We start from the raw sequence: 14,782 nt of genomic DNA on the forward strand, positions 1-14,782 counted from the left end.
ATTTGCGGCATTGTCGAAGATCTGCCCAATTTTTGGTGTACAAACTTAAATTTGCAGTGGTTTCCGAAACAGTTTTCTCCAGACTCTCAGAAGTGTGGGATTGTAGCTGGACTAAACAAGGGACTGTTCTACAACTTCACCACCGCTGGTCACATATCTCAATGTCAATTGGTCCACATGACTCACATCCGGGGTTGAATCAACTATTATGGAATAGTATTTGGCGTCTTTTACTTCATTAGTGAATTAGTTCCTGAACCGCTGTACCATTATAGTGATGAAGTTATTGTAGGCTTGGTACATTATAAAGTTGGTCTTCCCTGATCCACAATACTTTTAACTTTTCAAATGATCTTTGAGAAGCTTAAATTCACTGAAATATTCATGGTAGGCTAAAAAATTACCTCTTTGATTTGACAATGACAATACATCATGTCCTCTTGGAGGTAGCCCCAAAGAAGCCAGCAAATTGACAGTAGCAACTCAGCACTTTCCTTCAATAAGAACACTCCTTTTCAAACTGAGCCAATAACGCAGAATCAATTCTTCCAGATAATTTACATATTTGAATGAACACACACATCACTTTAATATGATCTTTGGAAGTGTCATGATCAACAATATGTCTTCCAATATTTCTCCAGTTAAGAGTACCCATCGACGAATGCGTGCTTCCCTTTACTAGAATCAGGGAATAATTTGTAAATGTAATAGTAGACTCCGAAAAAAAAATCAATTTCTAATTTTTGACATCCCATTTCTCTTCACCCTCAGAAAATGGGACTTACAAAGACTTCTAACTAGTCTTCTACCTCCAATCTCAAACACTTTTCTCAAATTTTCCATCTTACCTAGGTTTTCTGGTTTACTTAGTATGAAATATTCTATCATGCCTAGTGCAACAGATTTTGGTCGTAAGACAATGTCTTCAGGGTAGGTTTCTTCTCACTTCAACAGAAGAATCAGCAATTTCTTGTAATTCCATTGGCTTTTCAGAGTCAACCACTTGTTCAACTTTTCCAGGCGATGTGGTTTCTCTGGAAATCGGCAAGTCGAAGTCATCAGATAATTCACCCATACTTTTGGATGAGGTTGAATGTGCAGTTTGTGCACTGTTTAATACTTCAAACCTTTTAAAAAGTAAAACGACGAACTATCTTTTTGCCTAGTTTCGTCCTCTTTCCTAACTTCAATTTTCTGTGTTTTTGACAGTCAGATTGATAGTGTCGCTTCATGTTGCTGAAGAAACTGATCTTGATTTTAGACAGCTAATAAAGTGTCTGAAAGAGCAGGCGTTTGCACAGTCAATCCCATGTTTTTATTAAGTACAAGCTCCGAAAAAATTGGATTCATTTTTTAACTATGAAGCTGTGATTCTGATCATGAATTTCAAACAACACTCACTCTAATCTCCTCCTGTTCATTCCCTCACAAACTCTCCCTTCCCATGGACCCCCAACCCCATCACAAACTCTCCTTCCATCCATAATGCAATACGGCCCTCACATAGTCTCCCTCACTGCAAGTCTGCATCCAATCCCCTCATATTCATCTCCTCTCTCCCCACACCCTCATATTCTTTCCCCCACCCCCCATGCCTCAGTCTCCTCCCCCCCCCCCACCCACCCCTCACACTCTCCCATTCTCACTCACATCACTCGCCAGGGGTCTTCACTCTTCAAGGCAACTTTTATCACTTGCCGTTGCCACTGCACCTCTCCCTCACCTCAGGGCTTCATCACGTGCTTGTTACTGACAGCTGGCTTGGGTCCACTCTGCTGCTGGCACAATCTAGTGCTCGGCTCCTATTGGCTTAATTCGGGGTGTGGTGCCAGTTTCTATTGCTGGCCTGGGTCCATTCGTGCCGGTGCCTGGTGCAAACCTGCTCGTCTCCTTGTGGCTTGATTTGCAAACCTCAGTCATTAATACCTTGTTGAGTGGCTGGCCGCCACACCTCTTCCTCACCTCTCGTTGTGGCCTCAACAAGTTAACCATTCGTTCGTTACCAGTTTTCCCGCTCTTTCAGACTCCCCGATCAGAGTGTGATTTCCCTCTGCATTTGCTGCTGATAGGCTCATTTAAACTTGTTTGAGCCTATCAGCAAATGTCGAGTAATCAGCCTCCGATTGGATGCCCAGTGCACTGGCCCACCCACCACCCGCTCGGCCCCTCCCACTGCAAATGCGCCTCTGATTGTGTTAAATTTTACAATTTAGCACCTAGACCTAACCAATCTGTTTGTCATTTACCCGCAATAATTAGAATTTTGTAACTAATTACTTCTTCTAACAAAATGTGAACTATGTTTAAGGTACAGGATGAACTAACTTGAACATGGAAAAGGACAGAATGACCTGTCCAGAGGAAAAATCTGCCAACATGTCAATTGCACAATTCGCCACATCCCAAAAAATGTGGGAGGTCAGGAATAGGTCATAAAGCTGCATATTCTGAGATGTAAGCTATATCAGTAAGGTACTGTTAGAGTGCAACCTCGACAGCAGCAGAGTAAGCCAGATAGCAACTTTTGGATTTCTATGTTTAACTGCACATGTACGTATTCTAGAAGTTGCTGTGCAATGCACCCGAAACAGTGAGGGCTGTTAACCTCTTTGTTTGGCCCAATGCACAATCCAAGCCATTGTTATTTGAGGAGGGGAGGCATGGCAGCTTGATAGGAAAGCATTTGATAAATGAAACATTACAGTGACATGAAATGTGAATGTGTAGTCAGCTATAGAAAGTGGCACAGTCGTTTCAGTAACGTGCTGCTGGACATTGCTCTGGTTGACAAGTACAAGTATTACTTAGAGGGAAATGCAAATCATTTTGTAGAAAGTAAAATAAACTGAACTCATGTAAATCTCAAAACAAAATCTGCTCTTCTTGGGAGAATGAGTAAGAATGATTAAGCTACTTAAGCACGTCAAAAGCACAAAGTGAAATTACCCAACAGCACAAGGCACTCTACGAGACGCCAACAACACAAAATCTTGAAAGTTGCTCCTCTTGCTGACAGAAGGGGAGATCACATGATAGATGACATCATCCTCATCCACCTTTTGGATCAACTCAAATTTCCTTGGAAGAAACATAAAAGGGTTAGAGATGGTGAGGGTTTGTGTGCTTTTCTGTGTGCAGGGGTTTTAGTGCATGGAACACACTTTCAGGACTCAATTTGAAACCACAGTATTAATCACAGTCAGGCAAAATCTCAGTTTTACAGATTTGAGTTAAACACATTCTTACTATTTATTTTTATTCGTTCATGGGATATGGGCATTGCTGGCTGGGCCAGCATTTATTGCCCATCCTCGAGATAAATGCTTTGGCTCTGGAGTCATAGAATCCTACACTGCAGAAGGAGGCCATTTGGCCCATTGAGTCTGCACCAACACAATCCCACCCGGGCCCTATCCCCATAACCCCATGCATTTAGCCTAACCTGTCCCCCTAACACTAAGGGGCAATTTAGCATGGCCAATCCACCTAACCCGCACATCTTTGGAGTCACATATAGGCCAGACAGATTTCCTTCCTGAAAGAACATTAGGGAACCAGATGGGTTTTTACAACCATTGACAACAGTTTCATGGTCATCATTAGACTTTTAATTCCAGATTTTTATTGAATTCAAATTTCACCATCTGCTGTGGTGGGATTTGAACCCTAGTCCCCAGAGACTCAGAGTATTACCCTGGGTCTCTGGATTACTAGCCCAGTGACACGACATCTGCCTCCCCCATTCCTGATGGTTTGAACCATTTCCCTCCATTACCTAAAAGGTCCCACAAAGAAAAACTCTTATTCCCTTTACAGAATCTTCCAGCAAAGGAAGAGGTCATTCAGTCTGCGATTGCTCTATGAAAAAACTGTCCATTTTGCTTCATTCCCAAGCCCTTTCTCTATTCCCAATTAATCACTTCCCTTTTGAAAGTTGGAATGGATTTTGCTTCTGTCTCAGCTTCTAATTATTTCTCCCGACATCTTTCTTTGGTGCTGGTGTTAATGACGCAATGTCTGGAGGAAATAGGGGCGCCAATCAAGTTGGATGGTGAGTTGCACCCATCAGGCAAGCAGTGAGTATCTAATCACACTACACATTGTGCCCTGTAGGTGGTGGCAATGTTTTGGGGAGCAGAAGGTGAGTTGCTGATTGCAGAATACCCAGCCTCTGACCTGTTGTGGAGATGCTGGCGTTGGACTGGCTTTTGGAGAAGGAGCAGCGCTTCGAAAGCTTATGGTATTTGCTACGAAATAAACCTGTTGGACTTTAACCTGGTGTTGTTAAAACTCTTACTGTTGTACCTGTACAGCATTTACACGTCTAGGTCAATTAAGTGTCTCGACAATGACCCGAACTCCCCACCCCCCAAAGCTGTTAATGGTCATGGACTATGTGATGGGAATGATATTGAATGTCATGGGGAAATGGTTCAGTTACCATGTCCTGCAAAGCATTTTGACCATATCCACTGTGGCTGCTGATCAAGCATCCAAGGATATTGAAGTAAGTGAGAATGGAAATTGCAGAGTCGCTGGTCATATTTCTCTAGACTCAGGGGAGGTGCCAGAGACCTGGGGAATTGCAAATGTTACCTCCTTGTTCAAAAAATGCTGTAAGGATAAGCCCAGCAATTACAGACCAGTTAGTTTAACATGATTGGTGGGAAGCTTCTAGAAACAATTATTTGGGTTAGAATTAGTAGATGGAAAAATGTGGGTTCGCTAGGAAGAGGCAGCATGGAATACTAAAGGGAAAATCATGCTTAACTAATTTGCTGCAATTTTCTGAAGAGGTAACAGTGAGGATGGATGTGGGTAGTTCTGTTGATGTGATTACAAAAGGGATTCGATACAGTGTCTCACAATAGACTTATAATTCATGGAGTAAAAGGAACAGTGGTAATGTGGATACAGAATTGGCTTGTTATTAGAAAGCAGAGTAATGGTCAATGGGTATTTTTAAGGCTGGAATTGGGTTTGTAATGGAGTTACCCGGGGGTCAGTGTGTGCCCAATGATTTCCCTGATATATATTGATGATCTAGGGGACAATTTTAAAGTTTCTGGATGATATGAAACTTGGAAGCATTGTAAACTTTGAGGAAGACAATGTAAAACTTCAAAAGGACATGGACAAGTCAGTGGAGTGAGCAGACAATGCGGAGAAGTGTGAAGTGTGTGTTTTGGGAAGAACATGGGCAGACATTATAAAATATGGGCTACAACTCTAAAAGATGTGGGGGCAGGAGCAGAAGGGACCTGGGGATATGTGTGCATAGATCATTGAAGGTTGCAGGACAAATAAAAAGTTTAAACTTTATTTATTAGCCACAAGTAAGGCTTACATTAACACTGCAATGAAGTTACTATGAAATTCCCCTAGTCGCCACAGTCCAGTGCCTGTTCGGGTCAATGCACCTAACCAGCACGTCTTTCAGAATGTGGGAGGAAATTGGAGCACCAGACACAGGGAGAGTGTGCAAACACAGACAATAACCCAAGCTGGGCATCGAACCCAGGTCCCTGACTCTGTGAAGCAGCAGTGCTAACCACTGTGCTACCATGGAGAGAGCAATTAATAAAGCATATAGTATCCTGAGCTTTATTAATAGGGACATAGAGTACAAGAGCCAGAAGGTTATACTGAATTTGTGTAGGACATTAGTTAGACCTCCGCTGGAGTATTGTATACAGTTCTATACTTTGGAAAGAATGTGGATGCATTGGAGAGAGTGCAGAAGAAGTTTGCAAGAATGGTTCCAGGGATGAGAAACTTCAGTTATGAGGACAGATTGGCGAGGTTGGCACTGTTCCCTTGGGGAGAAGGCGGCTAAGAGGAGATTTGATAGAGTTGTTCAAAACCTTGAAGAGGCTGGACAGAGTAGATAGGGAGGAACTGTTCCCGCTCGTAAAAGGATCGAGAATGAGAGGGCACAGATTTAAAGTGATTTGCCAAAAAGCAAATGAGGTGTGAGAAAATCTTTTTCACACAGCGAGTGATTTGGGCCCGGAGTGTTCTGCCTGGAAGTGTGGTGGAGGCCGGTTCAATCGAGGCATTCAAGAGGACATTAGATGATTATTTGAATAGAAACAATGTGCTGGGGTACAGGGAAAAGACAGGGGAATGGTACTAAGCCACAATGCTCATTTGGGAGCTGGTGCAGACATGATGGGCCAAATGGCCTCCTTCGGTGCTGTAACAATTCTGTGATTCTGTAGTACTGTGAGCTATATCAAGACCTTTCCCTTCCATTACCCCTTCCCACTGTCACTGATGCTGACTCCTAGTTTATGGTGATTTTCTTACCGGTAGTGGGTGTCCCATTCATGCCGACGGCTCATATCGGACAAGAGTGTGAAAACTTGCTTGACGTTTACAGAAACAGACATTTCCACCTTGAAGGACAGGAACTGACCTTCCTCCAGGGTGAAGAGTTTAGCCTAGAAAAAGGAAATTAACATCATTTCCTGAACAGATGGTTGCCTAGAAATCCCTGAACTCTTTATGCTGCTGTTATGTTAGTTTAACTTGCCTTGTTCTGCGTGCAGTTCAAAACCCAGTTTTGTTTTGCCGCCAGCATTTTCAGTGCAGAGATGTTATTGTAGCTGAGGTAAACCTTAAACAACAACAAAAAAAAAATCAAACCAGTCACTTCAAACATCAAGTGAATAAAGGAGGTTCCAGCTCGGCTACCTGGTCAGTACCTGGATACCGGGACAGCTGAGTGCTGTCACAGACATCAGTATTCTTGAGATGCCAGCAGGGGATCGTGACAGAAAATCAGCCAGATTCTCCATTCCTGATCGCTATCCATGATTATTTGTGAGCAATGTGGGGAGACAGGACTAGCCTTTGATGTCCACCACAGTTAAACGGCTTTCTACATGAAGACAGGGCACTCAGATGAATTATTGGAGGACTGCTGCTGTTTGCTGAGCAAGACCCCAGCAAGAGTCAGCTCCCTTCAGAGAAAGAGGGATGGAAAAAAAAGGCAAGACAAACGTGGAGTAATATTAACGGAACATTAATGTTACGAGTTATAAAAACAGGACTGCAACATGAAGCTGGCCGGAGGCCTGGCTGATTCCAGTTGACTTGGACAACACAACTCGGTGAGTCGGCCGGACTCAGTATTGGGAGCATTTCATTGCAACATAACAAAGGACAAGATGAGGCAAATTTGAACCTGCCTGTCTTATGTCCATCACACAAGGCTCAAGCTCCATTTTGACACCAATTTGGCAGCTAAAACAGACAGGAATCTGAAAAAGGTTCTATGGATGATTTTGTGCTATTCACCTGGCTCTGGACTCTTGTGAGTATGCATGCTGAATCATTAACACAAGAATAGTTAACTAAATTGTTGCCCTGTCCAAAACACCGAACAGTAAAAGAAGAATGAGCATCCAAAGATTCCGGCTGTCAATAGGGAGGCACATGGGCATAAAGCAACAGACAAAAAGATAACTTACTTAATGACAATAACAAACATTCATACACAGTAATCTATCTGTAATAAAATGGCAAGTTACCTGATTGCTGGGGTCCCAGGGGACAGATAGCGGAACTTCAGTTTGTTTACATGAAATTATATATTTTCTGAAAGAAAAAAATGGATTTTCAAATTCCGTAAAAAAAGATTTGCAAAATACGCTTCACTTGTCCAGTTCAAAGTTCAAATGATCTGGAGGAATTTACAGCGCGCAATCTTTACCTAACATTCCATAATCCTAATTATATTTTACAATTCATCCATGACACTCGGAACAAGTAGGCCTGTTTTCAGACGTTAAGGCCCTGATTTTGCCAGCACGCCCCCCCCCCCTCCGAGGCTCGCAGAATGGCATTCTCCGTTGGCCTCAGACGCAATCTTATGAGCCTCAGGCGGGCGTGCCGGTAAAATTCCGGCCTAAGTGTTGGACTTGGTTCCACGGTATTGAACTTTCTTCTATGTCAGAAGGTCAGAGGTTCAAACCCACCCTCCAGTGACATGAGCAAATAAACCTCGGCTGATACTGCAGTGTAGTGTTGGACTTTTGAAGATGACATGTTAAACTGAGGTGCCATCTGACCTGTTGGCTGGATGCAAATGGATCACTATTTGAAGCAAAGTAGGGGAACCCCCGCCCCCCCCACAACTGTCCTCCCCAAAAACAGATGATCTGGTTTTAGCTGATTGTGCACTCAGGGCTGTTTTTGGGGCTTTTCTGTGTGCAAATTGATTACTATGTGCTATATATTTAAGAGATTTGATGACTGCGCAAGAGCTAGTCACATGATTTGATGGTGATGTCACTGGGGTCTTTCTTCAAATCATCTCCAGAAGTACGAACTTCCTTAGTCCCTCGTGTTGTGAATACCACTAAGGAAGACTTAGTTAAATCTGAGTTGCCTGATGACTGTATCGTATACAAACAAACAGGAATAGATATCTTCCTGGTCGACATTCTTATTGATTGTGTACAATGATTAATGGTGTATAGTGCTGTGCCTAGAGTATTATTTATCCTAACTTTGTAGTAACGTGCTGCATGACCACAGATGTAAAGGGGGGGAGGGAGGTTATATATTTAAGTGGTTGTATGATTGCTGTAAAGAGGTCTCATGATTTGATGGTTGCCATTGGGGTGTTTCACAGGCTCCTGCTTAGTTTCATCTTCTGTCTGTGTAGAGAACCTCTCTTCAATAAACCTATTGTGCGGCACTTTGAATCAGTGTGTGCAAACCACATTTTTTTCCTTTTTGCTAAAACTCACGATCCCTAACAGAGTTAGGACATTACACTATATTTTCCAGCATTAAGACAGTGGCTACACTTCTAAAGCTGGCTGTGAAACACCATCAGGTCATCCTGATTATGCCAAAGGTGCTATACTAATACATGTTTTCTCTTTCTCATGAGTAGAAGGCAAGGTTACACTGAAAAACTCAGCATCAGGGCTCAACATCAGAGACTGAAACTGATCCCAACAACAGGCTGTCAGATGGTTGGCTCTAGACTTTGCTACCATGTCACTGCATGAACCTCCTCAGATTGAGAAAATTCAGAAAAATCAATATGCTCAACTAACAGCCTGGTGAAACTCGGCCCAAAGAATCCTGCATGCAAATCCCACCCCAAAACAATGGTGTTTGCATGCAAATCTTTGGGTGCGGTCTTACCAGCTATTCATGCCATGCTCCTGCTGCAGCAAGGTTGGAGAATTTGGCGCCCAGCCAAATCTCCGTTCACTGCAGTGGGATGGGAAAATCCTGTCGGTGTGAACGGTGGTAACATTCCAGCCGTAGTATTTGCCACAAACAGGACATTGCCAGGAGGCAAATGGCATTTCCATTAATGAAGCTAGAAGAACCTGCGCTTAGCATGTTCTCACATGCATTTGTTTCATTTACATAAAGGTGGGAGGGGGACTTCTGGGATTAGCTGTTTCCAGCAGCTTTACTCTTTGCAAAACTCACATATAACCTGATCAAATTTTCCACACAGGATGCACAATGTGTGCCCAAGAGGAAAAATATTGACACAGCCAATGGACCTTTATTGACTCGACAACAGCAACAGATTGCATTTATCCCGGGCCTTTAATGTAGGAAAACTCCCAAAGCACTTTGTGAATTCAATGTTTATGTAGGGTAGGCTGTCAGGCATTGAGCTGCATCAATGGGAATTCCCCAACCTTCTGTTCTCAGTACAGTACATGTGGTGCAGTTGCCATGATCAGTGCAAAGTGAAATTAAAGAGCAGATCAGCAGCTGGCCAAGTTTATTTGCATCACAGGCACCATTGGCTGTCTGTTTTAACCAGGTTTACAATAGTGCTTTCTGCTTGTTTGGCAACACATGCTTTACGTGAAGCCGATGGTAATTTTCCAGAGGGTTCACAGAGGGGGTCACAATGCAAAGTTCTATCCTGCTGCAATGTTCAAATAAAGAATGTGTGTGAGAATTGCTGTGCTGGCCAGCTCTGCTGCTCTATAAATACACTCACTGAACTATCAAAGGGTTAGAGTGTGTAAGTTTACTGACCTATCAAGTCGTATTTTCTTTCGCGCACTTGCTTCTCGGTATCTTCTTTCTCCATCCTGTTGGGAGAAATGTGGTCAGTTACAGCAATAATCAGCTGGCAATAGAACACCGTTGTGCTGACTGTGGTCCCTTGCGCATCCTGCTCCCCTCTCCCCAACCAGCTCCCTCACCCCATTGGCTATCACATCTTCAGCTGTACAGGCTTCATACTCTGAAGTTCCCCTCCCAAATCCCTCCAACCCTTCTCCCTTTCTTCCATTCTTTGGAAAACCACCTCTCTGGCCAAGTTTACCCCTTCTAACATCTCCTCTGGCTTGGCATCCAATTTTTGATTATGCCTCCATGAGGCACTCTGTCAAAGACACCACCTAAATGCAGGCAATGGTAGTTTCCGTCCTCATAAACACTGAACGAAGCAATCACATTGAACCATGATAAGCAGGACTCTGAACTTGTACCAATGCTTGTACATATCATTAAGGTGATATAGAATATCCAGTTCGGAAACACACCATTTGGCTTAACTGTTCTGCTGAGTTGTCTACTTGATTGATTTGCAACAATATTGACACACCAACTGGATGGTCATAAGACTGGATCAGTAGGGGCCAACTGATACACCCCTAAAATAAGGGAAAATACTGCAGGAAATCTAAAATAAAAACAGAAAATGCTGGAAAAACTCAGCAGATCTGGCAGCATCTGTGGAGAGAGAAACAGAATTAATGTTTCAAGTCCATATGGCTCCAGACTCAAAACGTTAACTTTGTTTCCCTCTTCACACAGATGCTGTCAGACCTGCTGAGTCTTTCCAGCATTTGCTATTTTTATCCCGCATCATACCGCCTTTTAAAAAGATCACTCATTCTCAGATATGGGTGTCACAGACAAGGCTGCCATTTACTGCCATCCTTAATTATTCTGCTTGAGTTGTCACTTCAGAAGTCAGCTATGAATCAGCCAAGGTACATATAGACCATATTGGGTAAGGACAGCAGATTTCCTTCCCTAAAAGGACATTAGTAAAAAGGTGGGCATTTAAAACAATCCAACAGCTTCATAGCCAGTTTTGGCGACACCAGCTTTTTTGTTCCAGATCTTTCTGAAATGGAATTCAAATTTTCAAATTTCCCTGGTGGGGTTTCTTTGGTGAGACTTCTTACTGTGCTTACCCCAGTCCAACGCCGGCATCTCCACATCAGGGATTTGAGTTCACATCTTCTGTATTATTAGCTCAGTAACATAAGCATGACACCACTATCCCCTGCAATAAATCAGTGCAGACTAGTAACTGAACTTCTCCAGTCGAGGTATAATTAAAAACTCGGATCCAGTCAGTTCCATCTGCCTGGGCCTGATGCGAGACTGAGTCAATTACATGTCTCCCAGCAAAATGCTTGGGCTTTGTAGGTGCAGATAGAAAGTTTCACTCCCCATCTACATGCATGAAAGTTGGCAAACTGAGTACAGCTTGTGTTCCGAAGTGAGATCATACGCAAGCGTAGATTGCACCGCACTTACCCCTGGTTCTGGCTTAATGCGAGGCAGTGTGTTGAGCTCCCCATCTTTGCCCAGCATGACGTAAGTCAGAAAGGCACTGTTGATATGTGTCTTCCGATCCCAGTCTTCCTGATGGTAGGCTTCTGCACAGATACCAACTTCAAAGCTAAAAAGCACCCCAGAGATTTAGAAAGTATCTTGGAAGGATCTTCAGTGACTTTATTATAATTTTAAAAAATTAAACTGATGTGTTTATACTTAACTGAGATACATTATTATACATCAGCAAAGTGGGAATCTGCTTCAAATCCTACTGGCTGTTTACAAAGTTTACCACAGGTTTAAGGTTTAAATGTTCAAATTTTCGACGTTATTATAATGATAATCATGGTTGTCTCCCCTTCCCTCATCTCCCAAGTATGGTTAATCCTTTCTTTAAAGCATATCATGTTACAGAAGTGTTCACATTATTCCTTTCCTGACCTCAAAACAAACACCACACCAGGTCCCTTCCACCTCCTCCTCTGTGGGCACTGATGTTGGTATACAATTCCATAGCTGCCAACAACCCCCAGTAAATCACACTAAGTTAATCTTCAAATGCCAGCTCAGACAGTCAGTGTCAACGGGTGATTCAACAATGAGTAGTAACCCAAGCTTTGGTTTTAATCCCCTCCCTAGCCTAATCACGCAACTGTAGCTCCTCCATCTACTCTTGGCTGCCATCAAACCAACGTTTAAGCCAGGCCACTCATGGTCTACATGGCGATTACCCACTGAACCAACAAGGAGCACAGATTTCCCCTGTGCAATACTGTCTTCCAGAAACTATTACAAGTTTAAAGTGTAATACTTATAATAAATTGCTGATAAATCCCACAGATATGTTTTATCCTTCTTTCCACAGAATGTTATGCTGGAGGGGTTGATCAACACAACAATTAAACTTTATAATAGGTGCAGCTCTTGATTAGCATTACCTTGAGAATACAAGGTAATCCCATATAAAGCTGCGTTGTGCTACGTTTTATCAGCTCTGTCCTCGAACAAAGTTTTTTTTCCTCTTCTGATAAGACTTGATTATTGTGAAAGCAATGGAAACACCTAATCAAAAGCAGGTTTAACCACCTGGCAAAACTCCGAAAGTGTTTCATTACATTTTGCAGCAAACACACTCTCTGGCCATCAGCTTTCAGGGGCCTCTTTACATTGAAATCTATCATAACATCCAGATGCTCTTACTGTGAATGTACTGAAAACACAGCGACTTAGAGAGCAGCCCATACAGTAAGACAGTATAACCTCTCTTAACACTCGCATCAATAACTGGCTGTTTCATCATCAACTACAGCAAGGTGAAGTTACACGAATGTTTGTTCAGGTATAAAAAACCAGATTCGAAATCATAACAATCCGACTTTTACAACAACAGTTAAAACAACTTGTATTTATATAAAAGCAAATTACTGCAGATGCTGGAATCCGAAACAAAACAGAAAATGCTAGAAAATCTCAGCAGGTCTGACAGCATCTGTGGAGAGAGAATAGAGCCAATGTTTCGAGTCTGGATGACTGTTTATCAGAGTATTTATATAGCTCCCTTAATATAGCAAAATGTCTCGAGGTGTTTCATGGAGCTGGAAAAATGTCACATTTCACAGTGTATGGAGGTGATGCCCAGCTCAGACTCATAACCCTCACTCAACCCAGCCACTATTCCTAAGTGGTTACACAACTTGTCTGATATTCAGTATTGGATGAGCAGAAATTTCTTTCTACTAAATACTGGGAAGACCACACCCTGGGTAAGAGTGGCACCATAGAAAGTATTCTTTCTGGTTTTGTATCACAGCCTGATATGGCTCCTGCTCTAACCAAGACCGCAAGAAACTACAAAGGGTTGTGAACATAGCCCAGTTCATCACGCAAACCAGCCTCCTATCCATTGACACTGTCTACACTTCCCGCTGCCTCAGAAAAGCAGCCAGCATAATCAAGGACTCCACGCACCCCAGACATACTTTTTTCCGCCTTCTTCCGTTGAGGAAAAGACACAAAAGTCTGAGGTCACGGACCAACCAACTTAAGAATAGCTTCTTCCCTGCTGCCATCAGACTTTTTATTGGACCTACCTTATATTAAGTTGATCTTTCTCTACACCCTAACTATGACTGTAACACTACATTATGCACCCTCACCTTTCCTTCTCCCTTATGCACTCATTGAGCGGTATGCTTTGTCTGCCTTTATGTCAATATTAACACCTGCTTTAGTCTTTAACACTGTCATTACTACTGCCAACCATTGCCAGACCTGCTGAGATTTTCCAGCATTTTCTGGTTTTTTTTAGATTTCCAGCATCCAAAGTATTTTCCTTTTATTAATATGAAATTCAATTGTATTCTGATCACTTTTTCGCAGAAGATCTTTTACCATGAGATTACTAACTAAATCTGCTTCATTACACAATATTAGGTCTAAAGTAGCTTTATCCTTTATTAGTTCCACAATGTATTGTTCCAATAAACTGTAGCAAAAACAATCTTCCAGACTACATTTAGCAACCTGATTTGTCCAATCTATACGAAGATTAAAGTCCCTCACGATTATTAAACTGCCTTTGTAACAGGCTCCAATTATTTCTTGCTCAATGCTCTGACCAGGGGGCCTATACACTGTACCTATCAGAGATCTCTAAATCTTGTTATTCCTAATCCCTATTTAAACAGATTCTGCCTTCTGATCTTCTGAACTAAGATCTTTTCTCACTCCTCTCTTTATGCCATCCTTTACTGTTAGGACTGTTTGCTCCTTTTCCATTCAGTCAGTCTTTTCAAAATGTTGTGTGCCCTGAAGTATTTATTTCCCTATCTCGATCATCGTGTAACTATGTCTCTGTAAAGACAATTAATCTAAACTGTTTATCTTTATGTGCCACGAGCTCATCTATCTTATTAAAAATGCTTTGCACATCCAGATAAAGGGCCTTTATTTTATTTTTACTGTTGCGCTGTTGGTTCCACAATGTATTGTTCCGGTAAACCCTTTTGTCCCTTTCTGTCTTACACTGGTCGTCTTTGCCCAAATCATCACTGCGCTTTGCTGCCTCGACTTTTCTCTTTTAAGATCAGAAATTTCCCTTTCGCCAACCCTTTTGCCCATTTTAGTTTAAACCCCTAGTCATAGCTGTAATTATACAACTTGCCAGGACTCTGTGCCCATCCCAGTGGAATAGCTGCTCTTTCCCCAG

The 14,782-nt window shown here is 42.4% G+C and overlaps 1 protein-coding gene across 3 annotated transcripts in view; it reads right to left on the bottom strand.

Annotated features, from left to right (window-relative positions):
* The window catches only part of LOC144497261 (acyl-coenzyme A thioesterase 11-like), an 82,683-nt gene that overhangs the window by 3,395 nt on the left and 64,506 nt on the right, over positions 1-14,782 (bottom strand). For all 3 annotated transcript variants that reach the window (XM_078218247.1, XM_078218245.1, XM_078218246.1), the window contains 6 exons: positions 11,554-11,698; positions 10,033-10,088; positions 7,539-7,605; positions 6,539-6,622; positions 6,313-6,446; positions 2,950-3,081 (listed from right to left, as the gene is read on the bottom strand). In XM_078218247.1, coding sequence (XP_078074373.1) covers positions 2,950-3,081; positions 6,313-6,446; positions 6,539-6,622; positions 7,539-7,605; positions 10,033-10,088; positions 11,554-11,698 — 618 coding nt within the window. The remainder of the gene's footprint in view (positions 1-2,949; positions 3,082-6,312; positions 6,447-6,538; positions 6,623-7,538; positions 7,606-10,032; positions 10,089-11,553; positions 11,699-14,782) is intronic.

The sequence above is a fragment of the Mustelus asterias genome, chromosome 8, assembly GCF_964213995.1.
Source record: "Mustelus asterias chromosome 8, sMusAst1.hap1.1, whole genome shotgun sequence".
In the NCBI taxonomy this organism is placed as follows: domain Eukaryota; kingdom Metazoa; phylum Chordata; class Chondrichthyes; order Carcharhiniformes; family Triakidae; genus Mustelus; species Mustelus asterias.